Source organism: Oryza sativa, chromosome 12, assembly GCF_034140825.1.
Source record: "Oryza sativa Japonica Group chromosome 12, ASM3414082v1".
Classification (NCBI taxonomy): Eukaryota; Viridiplantae; Streptophyta; class Magnoliopsida; order Poales; family Poaceae; genus Oryza; species Oryza sativa.
Window position 1 is genome coordinate 17,576,438 of NC_089046.1, and position 15,173 is coordinate 17,591,610.

At 54.3% G+C, this 15,173-nt stretch overlaps 1 protein-coding gene across 1 annotated transcript in view; it reads left to right on the forward strand.

Moving 5' to 3' along the window:
• LOC136354572 (uncharacterized) overlaps positions 1-10,524 on the forward strand; it is a gene marked incomplete at its 3' end in the record, with an annotated part of 33,586 nt that extends 23,062 nt beyond the window's left edge. The window contains exons 2-4 of the mRNA XM_066306072.1: positions 8,191-8,559; positions 8,788-9,685; positions 10,463-10,524. Of these exons, the coding sequence (XP_066162169.1) occupies positions 8,191-8,559; positions 8,788-9,685; positions 10,463-10,524 (1,329 nt within the window). The remainder of the gene's footprint in view (positions 1-8,190; positions 8,560-8,787; positions 9,686-10,462) is intronic.
• Between the last annotated feature and the right edge of the window lie 4,649 nt (positions 10,525-15,173).

Here is a 15,173-nt window from a genome sequence, read left to right on the forward strand (position 1 = left end):
AGGATTGAGCTCCCTAGCAGCAGGACACCAGCCCTGTGCCATGACATCTCGACTACCGGGCCGCAGCTCGTGTAGCCTTCATTTGTCCTAGAGAATGTCCATCGACCCCCGACTTCATCCATCTCCAATCCGTGTACTTTTGTTTATAACCAGACTGAGCCACAAACTAAGCCTTACCCACTAGACATGTGGAAGTACGGTAGTGCTTTGCAACAGAGGCCCGAGCTTAATCCTTATAGTGGCCGGGGTGCTACTTCCCACAACTGGCATGCACCCAAACCCCACCGAAAAACAGGTTTTAGGGGCTTTGAAAGAGGAAGAGAGGGGTATGTCCAATTCCACCATAAGCCAACCATTCCATAGTATCCAAATGATATGAGATTTCCCAAAGTCTAAAGTTATAAAACCACCTAATGTTGCCTAATTATCCAGCGAAGCATCTACCTAAGTTCATACTAGTGGAACCATAAATAGAGTACCCACTAGTTGGGGTTTTATTTTCCTAGGGTGAACAAGGTAATAATAACAATAGCAACAATAATAAGGTCATAACAAAGGTAAATAGGCATGGCTAAATAAAACAGTGATAACGCGGGAATTTAAATAAAGCGATAATGCATTAATTTAAATCAAAATAATTTTATAAACTGGGATTCAATATGCTCAAGGATGATGTGACTTGCCTTGCTCAGAGAGAACGGCCTTCCGAACCTTCGGCGACGACCACGAACCACGCTTTGGGAACCTCCGGAACGATGAAAGCTACGCGAAGCACACAAGCAAAGCTACAAGCCTATAAAGAAGCAATAACAATACATAAAAACAAAGCACAGGGTTCTTTAGGTTATAACAAACATTAAGAGACTTGAACGGATCGATTCGGAGTTCGTATGACCAAGATATGATCATCCGAAGTTTAATGCTGTTATATGGGGATTTGCGGATTATTATAATTAAGCTTTGCAACTATAAAACATGTGTAAGCGCTAGCCTGGAAAAGACAGGAAGGCTGCGCCGTTGACATGCGGACCCCACATGTCAACCTAAAGGACCGCGGTAGACCGAGTACACAGAGGCGGTCCCCGGGTCGACGGAAGCAGACCCCGTGTGTCAACCGAGGCGAGTGGCCGACAAACGGACTCCATTAAACAACACACGGCCTGCACACGTGGAAACCACGCGGCTACCGAGCGGGCACACTAACACGGACACTACACGGTCACCACCCGCACGCGTGAACGACTACCGACACCGGTACACGGGTACCGGGGTCGACGACCGCACAACTGGTACGGGGCGACACCGGAAGAACAAGGACGGGGCAGCGAGAGGGGAGACCTTACCACCACTCGACGAGGCGAGGGAACGACAACGACGAACGGGCGCGGCGGAGGCGGCCGGGAACTACGGAGACGAACGGCGAGGGGACGACTTCGGCGGCGATCCTAGGACGAAGGCGAGACGCGGCCGGCACGAGGCTTGACGACGCGGAGCCGTGGACGAAGACGAGGACGGGGCTGCAGCGGCTCGCTTGACGAACGCGGACGACGGACGAGAACGGCTCGACGGAGGGACGAACGCCACGACGACCGGGAACGACGAGAGGACGACGACGACGACGACGACCGGGACCGGCGAGGAGGCGACGAGGACAGCCGGCAGCGGCTGCACGGGGACGAGGACGGCGTGGAACACGCCGCAGCGATGATGATGACGGAGGCGGCGCCGCGAGACGACGAGCCGGGCGACCGACGGGACGTCGATCGGCGAGGACGAACGGTGACGAGGAAACGATGATGGCAGGCAGCAGCGGCTGAGCGGAGGAGGGGACGGCGTGGAACGCGCTGCTGCGATGTTGGAGAAGGTGGTGGTGCAGCGGGGCGACGAGCCGACGAGGAGGAATGGGTGGCCGAAAGGACGCCGGCGACGAAGAGGATGGAGAGGCCGGCGCGGCGACGGCGTTCTGGCGAAACCGAGGAGCAGCCGGGGTGGAGGGCGGCGTCGCGGAGCCGAGGGAGGTGGTGGCGATGTCGGCCGGCTCACGGGAAACGCGACAGTGGCGGCCGGAGGTGGAACAGTGGCGGCAACGCCACTGTTTTGCCGGCGAGGACGCGTCTCTGGTGCTTTCCCCGCGAAACGGAGGGCTGACCGAGGGAGAGGAGGTGGCTGCGAGGCCGAGGGAGAAGACGGCGCGGCCGGACGGTGCTCCGGCGAGGAGGGAGAGGCGGCTGGAGGCGGCCGGCGCGGAGGAAAGAGAAGGGCGACGGCGGGAACGCGCCTCCGGCGGTCACCGCGCGAAACGGAGGGCAGGCCGGGGTGGAGGAGGTGGCGGCGACGCTGGAGGAGGCGACGGCGCGGCCGGCCGGCGCACGGTCGAGGCGGCACAGGCGGCTTGTCGCGTCCCAAATCGACTCTAAAATTCACCCTCGAAATTGTGCAAAAGAATAAGTAAAATTCAATGAAAGCCTCCAACAATTAAAATGTGCAAAGATAAAAGTCAAATGAGGCTTGGAGGATTTTTGTATATTTCCTAAAAGCCTAAAATGCTTAAATAAATTTTAGTGGAATTTTCAGAGCACAAATAATAATTGAAAAGAAATAAACAAAGTGGAAAAGGTTTATAAAAAGAAAATCCTAAAAGAAGTCTGCTTTTCCCCCCCCTTTTTCCCTCTTGGGCCGGCTCGGCCCATTCCCTCCCTCTCCCTCTCTCTCTCTCTCCTTCCCCGCGGCCCATCGGCCTCCCCGCGCGCGCGCGCCGCTGACAGGCGGGCCCGCCCGCCGCTCTCGCTGACGGGTGGGGCCCACCTGTCATCTTCCTCCTCCCGCCGCGCCCGCCGCCAGCGCCCGTGCCCTAGCGCCGCCGCCGCCGCGGATTCCGCCGCATCCCGCCTTCCCCGCGCGCCATAATGAGGGGGGAATTATTCCCCGCGTTTCCCTCTCCCGATTCCCCCTCTTTTCCCTCTCTCTCTCCCTCGGATTCGTTCGAATCAAGCCCGTAATCCTCGCCGGCGTATTCAATGGAGCCGAGATCCCCGCGCCCGTTTCCTCTCTCTCCGGCCGCTCTTTCCTTCCCCCGGCGCTATAAAAACGTTGCCCGAACTCCGCTCTTTCGTTTCCGCCGCTTGCCGCTCGCTCTCGCCGTCGGAATCGTGCTAGCGCCGTGCTCCTCTCTCTCCGCCGTCGCCGTCGACCTTCGGTTAGCCGCCGCCGTCGCTCCGCTCTTCTTCCCGGCTCGGCGACCCCTCCTTCGGCATCGCCGCATCGCCGCCGACCCCGTCCGCCGCTCCGCTTCGCCCGCCGACCGCCGGAGCACCGTCGTCATCATCTTCCCGAACCGCGCCGCCGTCTTCCTCCGCTCCGGCCGCCGTTCTCGTCGTCGTCGTTGTCCCGGGGTGAGCCAAGGACCGCCGTTCGCCTTCCCCCTTTCCTCCTCTCTCTCGGGTGCCACTCCGCCGCGCCGTTGGTCGCCGGCGGCGACCATCGGGGCGCGGGTGCACGCCGCTCCCGTCGGCCGCGCCGGCGAGGCCGCCCTTGGGCGCGCCCTCGCGGCTGCCAAGTGGGCCCGGCCGTCAGCCGCCCGCGCCCGCGGGTGCGGCTGACGCGCGGGACCCACGGCGCCGACAGCCGCCAGCCGCGTGCGCCCGGTCCACCGTGGACCGAGCGGCTGACGCGTGGGCCCCACTTCCCGTGGACCCGGTCCGCGCGCCCGCCCCTCGGCTGACGCAATAATCCGTGTTTTTAATTGAAAATTAAATGAAGAAATTCGCAAATATTCATTTAAAGAGCATATAAACTTCAAATGGCCATATCTTGGCCATTTGAACTCGGAATTGGACCGTTCAAGTCTCTAATTTTTCCTTAAGATGTAAAGAACCCATTTTTGTGCTTTGTTTCTGCTGTTATGTGGAGTTATTTAGTGTTAAAGCCTTTTTCTTTTCCGTTGGTCGTGTAGACGCTGCAGCTTCGGAAGATCCGCTCTTCGTGGAAGTCGAAGCCGTCGAGTGGGAAAACGAGCAAGGCAAGACACATCATCTTGATCATATTGAATCCCAGTTTATAAAATTATGTTGATTTAAATTATTGCATTATCGCTTTATTTAAATTCCCGCGTTATCACTGTTTTACTTAGCCATGCCTATTTACCTTTGTTATGACCATATTATTATTGTTATTGTTATTATTATTACCTTGTTCGCTCTAGGCAAACAAAACCTCAACTAGTGGACTCTCTACTCATGACACCACTAGTTTAATTTTAGGTAGATGCTTCGCAATCTAATTAGGTAACCTTAGGTGGTTTTATAACTTTAGACTTGGGAAATATTCATATCACCTGGATACTCTGGAATGGTTGGCTTATGTTGGAATTGGACACACACCTCTCTTCCTCTTTCAAAACCCCTAAAACCTGTTTTCGGTGGGGTTTGGGTGCATGCCAGTTGTGGGAAGTAGCACCCCGGCCACTATAAGGACTAAAGCTCGGGCCTCTGTTGCAAAGCACTACCGTACTTCCACATGTCTAATGGGTAAGGCTTAGTTTGTGGCTCAGTCTAGTCATAAACAAAAGTACACGGATTGGAGATGGATGAAGTCGGGGGTCGATGGACATTCTCCAGGACAAATGAAGGCTACACGAGCTGCGGCCCGGTAGTCGAGATGTCATACGGCGGAGGGTTGGTGCCCAATGCTAGGGGCTCAGTTCTGCCTGCCTGTCCCGGGTATCCCGGCCGTAGGCGGAATTGGGTCGGTACTCTTGTCTAAGGCTAGGATGGGTTGGGAACTATGTCACGTCTTCCGTCCGTATACCGTGGTGGTATGTGGCACGTGGTTACACGTGAGGAAGATGTGTCTTGTGGGTAAAGATGTACACCTCTGATCAGAGTATAATCTATTCGAATAGCCGCGCCCTCGGTTATGGGCAAGCCGAGCAATGTACCCAAGTCAGTGTTTTAATTCTTAAAATTTGCTTAACAAATAAAATGTGGAATGGTTGGCCTGGGTTGGCTTGGGACGAGCTGGGACCCAGGGTCGGGTTGCCAGTTCGGTCTGAATCATCGTAGGCCTTGGGTTAAGGCAGGTTCGTGTGGGTTCACGACCTTGATTAATAATACTGTGTAGCTCTAGGATCGTCTTTATAAAATAGCTTTGGGCAAATAAGTGACTTTTAAATGCTGTTTACTGCAACCCTAACCCCTTATGTTATAATTCCTTTGTACTCCCTTGCAATTATTCTGCATTTGTGGGTGTGTCTTGTTGAGTACGGTGGTTGTACTCAGTCTTGCTCAATTTTTTCCCCAAGCCCAGATGAGGAGTTCCTTGAAGATGAAGGCTTTGGTGTCTAGCTCGTGCCTGCCGTCAAGCGCCTGTGGTCGTCGCCCTAGTCTTCCGCTGTTTCTCGTTGTCTTTGAGTGTGCTGGGCCTTCGTTGCCCGTGTAATAATTTTATTTACGCTTCCGCTTGTTAAACTCTGAATTGTATCAACTTTTGGTGTACCTTGCCTCCTGGGACAAGGAATAATACACGCACGTCAGGAATGCCTGTTGGGTGATTTCCGGTCGTGACAAGTTGGTATCAGAGCCTCCCTTGACCCTAGGACGAGCCGTAGATCCCAAGCCTTAGCTATATTTTCAAAAATAAAAATCCTCTGTTATTTGTGAAAACCCGCTATTCTCTCTTTGTCTTGCTGCTTCACTTATCATCAAAATCTGATCTTTTAAATGTTGCTTTTCTTTTGTTTTTGTTTGTAGATGGCCGGCAGCGTTACCCGTCGTGGTTTGCACATGACTGGCTTCGTCTTGGAGCTGCGAGGCATGTGCGTGGTCTTGGGGTATCCACATGGAGTGGATTACCAGGCCAGGCCGCTCCCGGATCAGGAGGGTGAGGATGCAGAGCCTCACGCTGGTTGGGAGGTCACTGCAGTGATCCTCTCCGGCTCTCCCGAGCGGACTTCGCTGGCAGTCACCGCGGGTGGAGATTCCTTCCCCGCCGCTTGCCAGAACGCCGCTCTCCTCGCCATCGGCACCCTTCACCAGCGCTACCCGGACGAGTTGCAGCACTCGCCCTACCGCTACCACCCCCGTCGCGGAGGAGCCAGCGACCACGCCACCTTCCGAGACGCCAGCTCGGAGGATGACGCTACCGTCGTGCATCTGGCACGCATGGTGGAGGCGTACGACGCGGCTCGTATCGACTTCCACCAGATGGTGCGTCGTGGCATGGTGGAGAACAACCTGAAGATCCTGGAGCTGCGTCAGGAGAACCTGCAGCTCAAGAAGGACCTCGACGCGTTGGAGGCGCAGCTGCATCAGCTCAAGATCGCCCAGGGAGAGATCAGCCGTCCCAAGCGTCGCCGCGTCTGCCGCAGCCAGAAGATCACCGCCCGCAAGAGCACCTCCAGGCCCGAGCTTGTTCGTCAGTCCCTGGCGTGGACCTGCTTCGTCGAGACCCCTCGTGCCGAGCCTGCGCCCGTGGTTCCCCAGGAGGGGGAAGCCTCCGGCGTTGGTAGCTCGGAGGGTGCGCTGTTGCTCACCTTCCGTCCTGGCCCGTCGCAGCGGTAGACGAGCAGTTAGTAGGCTTGCGCGTGTGTTTTTCCTCGTTTGTCTTCTTGAGTTGTGTGGGGCATGGTTACACCGGTGTGTGGTGTAACTATGTCGGAGCCTGTCTTATTTTATTTGCCTAAGCAACTTGAACCTTAATGAACCAATTTAATAGCAGTGATAAATTTAAGAATAATAGTAGTCGTGGGTGGTTAGTTTAATCGTCAGCTCTTCTTCTCTGTTTGCTGGTTCTATGTGGGGTTTTCAGATGGTGACGACCAGGAGAAATGTTAACACCGGTGAAGGCAACCAACCCGAGGGCAGCAACCCCAACCACCAAGGCAATCCACCTCCACCACCACCACCTGACACCAACGCCATTCTCACCCAGATCCTCGCCCAACAAGCCAATATGATGAATGCTTTCCTCCACCACCTCCAAAATCCACCACAACAGAATGCTCCACCACCACCCCCACAACACTCTAAACTCGCCGAATTCCTCCGCATCCGCCCACCCACCTTCTCTAGCTCCAACAATCCCGTAGATGCGTTGGATTGGTTGCATGCCGTGGGGAAGAAGCTAGACACGGTGCAGTGCAGTGACGAAGAGAAAGTCATCTTCGCCGCCCACCAGCTGCAAGGGCCCGCATCTCTATGGTGGGACCATTTCCAGGCTACGCAGCCAGAGGGACAGCCGATTACTTGGGCTCGCTTCACCGCCGCTTTCCGGAGAACCCATGTGCCCGCCGGAGTCGTGGCTCTCAAGAAAAGGGAATTTCGAGAGTTGAAGCAAGGCAACCGCTCCGTGATGGAGTATTTGCATGAGTTCAACAATCTGGCCCGGTACGCTCCGGAGGATGTGCGGGAAGACGAGGAGAAGCAGGAGAAGTTCTTGGCAGGAATGGACCCTGAGCTGTCCGTCCGCTTAGTCTCTGGGGACTATCCGGATTTTCAACGACTGGTGGACAAGAGCATCCGCTTGGAAGCCAAGCACAAGGAGCTGGAATCGCACAAGCGCCGCTTGGCGAACTTCCGTAATCAGCAGGGTGCTAACCAGAGGGTCCGCTACACCAATCCCTACCCAGGGGGATCCTCCTCGCAACAGCAGCAGCAGCAGCAACCTCGTTCCGCGCCTCGACCTCAATTCGTGGTGCGCGTCCCACAGCCGCAGCAGCAACAGAATCAGCAAGGGACCCGTGCACCCCGTCCTCCTACGCCAACTGTGCAGCCCGTTCAAGGCCGCAGGGACGCTCAAGGTCAGCAGCGTCTGTGCTTCAACTGCTTCGAGCCCGGGCACTTTGCGGATAAATGCCCAAAGCCAAGGCGTCAGCAAGGCCAAGCGCCTCCCCGCTCCAACAACGGTGGCAAGGACGTCATCCGTGGTCGTGTGAATCACGTGACGGCCGAGGACGTGCTGACAACCCCAGACGTCATCGTTGGTACGTTCCTCGTTCATTCCATCCCCGCTACAATTTTGTTTGACTCTGGAGCTTCCCACTCGTTTATATCTGTGCCATTCGTGGGGAGAAATCAGTTGGGGGTAGAAAGGCTTAGAAACCCTCTGCTCATCACCACCCCTGGCGGGGTTATGACAGCAAAGTATTATAGCCCTGCCGTTCCTATAGAAATTCAGGGAATTCCTTTTCCCTCGGATCTGATTCTGCTAGACACCAAGAACTTGGATGTGATTCTTGGGATGAATTGGTTGGCTCAATTCCAAGGAGTAGTGGATTGCGCGAGACGCACTGTCACTCTGTACCGAGGACCAGAACAGCCGGTTGTTTTCTTTGCACCTCCAACCTCTGTCAGAAGTTCAGAACTGCATCAGATAGGTCTGTCAGAAATCCCCGTAGTCAGAGAGTTCGGAGACGTGTTTCCGGAAGAACTACCTGGTATGCCGCCCAAGCGAGAGATTGAGTTCCGGATAGATCTTGCTCCAGGAACCACTCCTCTGTACAAGCGACCCTACCGTATGGCAGCAAACGAACTGGCCGAAGTAAAGAAACAGTTGGAAGAGTTGAAAGAAAAGGGGTATATACGTCCGAGTACTTCCCCGTGGGGTGCTCCTGTGATTTTTGTAGAGAAGAAAGACAAGACGAAGAGGATGTGCGTCGACTACAGAGCTCTCAATGAAGTCACCATCAAAAACAAGTACCCTCTTCCCCGGATCGATGATCTGTTCGATCAGCTTAAAGGTGCCACTGTATTCTCCAAGATTGATCTTCGTTCCGGATATCACCAATTACGTATTCGTGAAGAAGATATTCCGAAGACCGCATTCACTACGCGATATGGACTGTATGAATTCACGGTGATGTCGTTCGGTTTGACCAATGCGCCTGCCTTCTTCATGAACTTGATGAACAAAGTGTTCATGGAATACTTGGATAAGTTCGTTGTGGTTTTCATCGATGACATTCTGATATACTCACAATCAGAGGAAGACCATCAGCGCCATCTCCGTCTGGTGTTGGGAAAGTTGCGGGAACATCAATTGTATGCCAAGCTCAGCAAGTGTGAGTTCTGGTTGTCCGAAGTCAAATTCTTGGGGCACGTGATATCTGCTAAAGGAGTTGCTGTGGACCCCGAAACAGTGACCGCCGTCACCGATTGGAAGCAACCCAAGACAGTTACTCAAGTCCGCAGTTTCTTAGGTTTGGCAGGATATTACCGGAGATTCATCGAGAACTTCTCCAAAATCGCTCGACCCATGACACAGTTGTTGAAAAAAGAAGAGAAATTTGTGTGGAGCCCGCAATGCGAGAAGGCGTTCCAAACTCTCAAAGAAAAGCTGGTTTCCTCGCCAGTGTTAATCTTGCCGGATACTCGCAAGGATTTCATGGTGTACTGTGATGCTTCGCGCCAAGGATTGGGGTGCGTGCTCATGCAGGACGGCCATGTGGTAGCCTATGCCTCACGCCAGCTACGACCTCATGAAGGCAACTACCCTACACATGACTTGGAGTTAGCAGCGGTGGTTCATGCTCTAAAAATCTGGCGGCACTATCTCATTGGGAACCGCTGTGAAATATATACTGATCATAAGAGTTTGAAATACATCTTCACTCAGTCAGATCTGAACCTTCGGCAAAGGAGATGGTTAGAACTCATCAAGGATTATGATGTGGGAATACACTATCATCCTGGTAAGGCCAACGTGGTTGCCGACGCTCTAAGTCGGAAGAGCCACTGCAACACTCTCAACGTCCGTAGCATTCCGCCCGAGCTTAGTCAACAGATGGAAGCCCTGAACCTAAACATAGTTGGTCGCGGATTCTTGGCTGCGTTAGAAGCAAAGCCCACCTTGCTCGATCAAATCCGCGAGGCTCAGAAGAATGATCCGGACATGCATGGACTCCTCAAGAATATGAAACAGGGTAAAGCCGCTGGTTTCACAGAGGATGAACACGGAACCTTATGGAACGGAAAGCGGGTATGCGTTCCAGATAGCAGAGAACTTAAACAGCTGATACTTCAGGAAGCTCACGAAAGTCCTTATTCCATTCACCCGGGCAGTACCAAGATGTACTTAGACTTGAAGGAGAAATACTGGTGGGTTAGCATGAAGCGGGAAATTGCAGAGTTTGTGGCTCTATGTGATGTGTGCCAGCGTGTCAAGGCAGAACACCAACGACCGGCCGGACTTCTCCAACCTCTCCAAGTACCGGAATGGAAATGGGATGAAATTGGGATGGATTTCATCACCGGACTTCCAAAAACCCAAGGTGGATATGATTCTATATGGGTAATAGTGGATCGATTAACCAAGGTAGCTCGATTCATTCCTGTGAAGACCACCTATGGAGGGAACAAACTAGCGGAGCTCTACTTCGCTAGGATCGTGAGTCTCCATGGTATTCCCAAGAAAATCGTATCTGATAGGGGAAGCCAATTCACCTCTCACTTTTGGAAGAAGCTCCAAGAAGAGCTGGGTACTCGATTGAATTTCAGCACCGCATATCACCCGCAGACAGATGGACAGACCGAGCGTCTAAATCAGATCCTAGAAGATATGCTTCGCGTATGTGTCCTAGATTTCGGGAAGACTTGGGATAAGAGTCTCCCCTATGCCGAGTTTTCCTACAATAACAGCTACCAAGCCAGCATACAAATGGCACCCTATGAAGCGTTGTACGGGCGCAAATGCCGGACACCGCTATTGTGGGACCAAGTTGGAGAAAGCCAAGTGTTCGGGACTGATATCCTGAGAGAAGCCGAAGCTAAAGTCAGAATCATTCGGGATAATCTAAAGGTGGCACAGTCTCGGCAGAAAAGTTATGCAGATAACCGTCGTCGTGATCTGGAATTCGCAGTGGATGATTTTGTGTACCTTCGGGTCACGCCATTGCGAGGTGTACACAGGTTTCAGACAAAAGGGAAGCTCGCACCTCGGTATGTGGGTCCCTTCCGTATCATCGCTCGACGCGGAGAAGTTGCTTACCAGCTGGAGTTGCCCGCCTCCTTGGGCAACGTGCATGATGTGTTCCATGTGTCGCAACTCAAGAAATGTCTCCGAGTGCCATCCGAGCAGGCCGACTCAGAGCAAATTGAAGTTCGCGAAGACTTGACCTATGTGGAGAGGCCAGTGAAAATCCTGGACACCATGGAGCGCAGGACCAGGAACCGAGTAATCCGCTTTTGCAAGGTCCAGTGGAGCAACCACGCCGAAGAAGAAGCTACGTGGGAGCGCGAAGACGAGTTGAAGGCAGCCCATCCCGATCTCTTCGCCAGTTCTTCCGAATCTCGGGGTCGAGATTCCGTTTAAGGGGGGTAGGTTTGTCGCGTCCCAAATCGACTCTAAAATTCACCCTCGAAATTGTGCAAAAGAATAAGTAAAATTCAATGAAAGCCTCCAACAATTAAAATGTGCAAAGATAAAAGTCAAATGAGGCTTGGAGGATTTTTGTATATTTCCTAAAAGCCTAAAATGCTTAAATAAATTTTAGTGGAATTTTCAGAGCACAAATAATAATTGAAAAGAAATAAACAAAGTGGAAAAGGTTTATAAAAAGAAAATCCTAAAAGAAGTCTGCTTTTCCCCCCCCTTTTTCCCTCTTGGGCCGGCTCGGCCCATTCCCTCCCTCTCCCTCTCTCTCTCTCTCCTTCCCCGCGGCCCATCGGCCTCCCCGCGCGCGCGCGCCGCTGACAGGCGGGCCCGCCCGCCGCTCTCGCTGACGGGTGGGGCCCACCTGTCATCTTCCTCCTCCCGCCGCGCCCGCCGCCAGCGCCCGTGCCCTAGCGCCGCCGCCGCCGCGGATTCCGCCGCATCCCGCCTTCCCCGCGCGCCATAATGAGGGGGGAATTATTCCCCGCGTTTCCCTCTCCCGATTCCCCCTCTTTTCCCTCTCTCTCTCCCTCGGATTCGTTCGAATCAAGCCCGTAATCCTCGCCGGCGTATTCAATGGAGCCGAGATCCCCGCGCCCGTTTCCTCTCTCTCCGGCCGCTCTTTCCTTCCCCCGGCGCTATAAAAACGTTGCCCGAACTCCGCTCTTTCGTTTCCGCCGCTTGCCGCTCGCTCTCGCCGTCGGAATCGTGCTAGCGCCGTGCTCCTCTCTCTCCGCCGTCGCCGTCGACCTTCGGTTAGCCGCCGCCGTCGCTCCGCTCTTCTTCCCGGCTCGGCGACCCCTCCTTCGGCATCGCCGCATCGCCGCCGACCCCGTCCGCCGCTCCGCTTCGCCCGCCGACCGCCGGAGCACCGTCGTCATCATCTTCCCGAACCGCGCCGCCGTCTTCCTCCGCTCCGGCCGCCGTTCTCGTCGTCGTCGTTGTCCCGGGGTGAGCCAAGGACCGCCGTTCGCCTTCCCCCTTTCCTCCTCTCTCTCGGGTGCCACTCCGCCGCGCCGTTGGTCGCCGGCGGCGACCATCGGGGCGCGGGTGCACGCCGCTCCCGTCGGCCGCGCCGGCGAGGCCGCCCTTGGGCGCGCCCTCGCGGCTGCCAAGTGGGCCCGGCCGTCAGCCGCCCGCGCCCGCGGGTGCGGCTGACGCGCGGGACCCACGGCGCCGACAGCCGCCAGCCGCGTGCGCCCGGTCCACCGTGGACCGAGCGGCTGACGCGTGGGCCCCACTTCCCGTGGACCCGGTCCGCGCGCCCGCCCCTCGGCTGACGCAATAATCCGTGTTTTTAATTGAAAATTAAATGAAGAAATTCGCAAATATTCATTTAAAGAGCATATAAACTTCAAATGGCCATATCTTGGCCATTTGAACTCGGAATTGGACCGTTCAAGTCTCTAATTTTTCCTTAAGATGTAAAGAACCCATTTTTGTGCTTTGTTTCTGCTGTTATGTGGAGTTATTTAGTGTTAAAGCCTTTTTCTTTTCCGTTGGTCGTGTAGACGCTGCAGCTTCGGAAGATCCGCTCTTCGTGGAAGTCGAAGCCGTCGAGTGGGAAAACGAGCAAGGCAAGACACATCATCTTGATCATATTGAATCCCAGTTTATAAAATTATGTTGATTTAAATTATTGCATTATCGCTTTATTTAAATTCCCGCGTTATCACTGTTTTACTTAGCCATGCCTATTTACCTTTGTTATGACCATATTATTATTGTTATTGTTATTATTATTACCTTGTTCGCTCTAGGCAAACAAAACCTCAACTAGTGGACTCTCTACTCATGACACCACTAGTTTAATTTTAGGTAGATGCTTCGCAATCTAATTAGGTAACCTTAGGTGGTTTTATAACTTTAGACTTGGGAAATATTCATATCACCTGGATACTCTGGAATGGTTGGCTTATGTTGGAATTGGACACACACCTCTCTTCCTCTTTCAAAACCCCTAAAACCTGTTTTCGGTGGGGTTTGGGTGCATGCCAGTTGTGGGAAGTAGCACCCCGGCCACTATAAGGACTAAAGCTCGGGCCTCTGTTGCAAAGCACTACCGTACTTCCACATGTCTAATGGGTAAGGCTTAGTTTGTGGCTCAGTCTAGTCATAAACAAAAGTACACGGATTGGAGATGGATGAAGTCGGGGGTCGATGGACATTCTCCAGGACAAATGAAGGCTACACGAGCTGCGGCCCGGTAGTCGAGATGTCATACGGCGGAGGGTTGGTGCCCAATGCTAGGGGCTCAGTTCTGCCTGCCTGTCCCGGGTATCCCGGCCGTAGGCGGAATTGGGTCGGTACTCTTGTCTAAGGCTAGGATGGGTTGGGAACTATGTCACGTCTTCCGTCCGTATACCGTGGTGATATGTGGCACGTGGTTACACGTGAGGAAGATGTGTCTTGTGGGTAAAGATGTACACCTCTGATCAGAGTATAATCTATTCGAATAGCCGCGCCCTCGGTTATGGGCAAGCCGAGCAATGTACCCAAGTCAGTGTTTTAATTCTTAAAATTTGCTTAACAAATAAAATGTGGAATGGTTGGCCTGGGTTGGCTTGGGACGAGCTGGGACCCAGGGTCGGGTTGCCAGTTCGGTCTGAATCATCGTAGGCCTTGGGTTAAGGCAGGTTCGTGTGGGTTCACGACCTTGATTAATAATACTGTGTAGCTCTAGGATCGTCTTTATAAAATAGCTTTGGGCAAATAAGTGACTTTTAAATGCTGTTTACTGCAACCCTAACCCCTTATGTTATAATTCCTTTGTACTCCCTTGCAATTATTCTGCATTTGTGGGTGTGTCTTGTTGAGTACGGTGGTTGTACTCAGTCTTGCTCAATTTTTTCCCCAAGCCCAGATGAGGAGTTCCTTGAAGATGAAGGCTTTGGTGTCTAGCTCGTGCCTGCCGTCAAGCGCCTGTGGTCGTCGCCCTAGTCTTCCGCTGTTTCTCGTTGTCTTTGAGTGTGCTGGGCCTTCGTTGCCCGTGTAATAATTTTATTTACGCTTCCGCTTGTTAAACTCTGAATTGTATCAACTTTTGGTGTACCTTGCCTCCTGGGACAAGGAATAATACACGCACGTCAGGAATGCCTGTTGGGTGATTTCCGGTCGTGACACGGCTGGAGGCGGCCGGCGGCGTGGGAGAGAGAGGAGGGCGGCGGGGAGATGGCTAGGGACCACGGGGAGGCTCGGGAGGGGGCTAAAACGAGAGAACGGGGGATGAGGATCCCATTTTATATGAGAGAAGAGGGAGCCGGCCACGGGGGAGGTCGGAACGGCGGCGGGAATGGCGGCCGACGGCCATGGAAAGCGGCCGGACTTGGCGCGTCCGTTCCCGGGGATTGAAGACACGAATCAAGGGGGAATTTGGGGGCAATTGAAGAGGATTCAATGGGGATTAAAACCCCCCAATTAATTTTGGAATTGGCCAATTGAATCAAGCGGATTTGGAGGAGGGAGCGAGCTAGGTTTCCGGGAGAGAGAGAGAGGTGGCCGGGCGGCTGGAGGAGGGAGACGACGCGCCTAACGCGTGGGCCCCACGCGGTCGGGCGCGCGGTCAGCGCGCGGCAACGGCGCGCACGCGCGCGCACGCGCGCGCACGCGCGCGCACGTGCGCGGCACGGGCGGGAGGGCGCCGCTCGGGTTGGGCTGGGCGGCCGGCCCAGGAGGAGAGGAGGGGGAGGCGGCTTGGGCCGGGCAGGCCGGGAGGGGGGGGAGAGACAGCCCGGGAGAGAGAGGGAGGAGGGAGCTGGGCCGAGGGGAAGGGGGCCCAAGAGGAGGGAGAGAAGGAGAGGGAGAGAAAG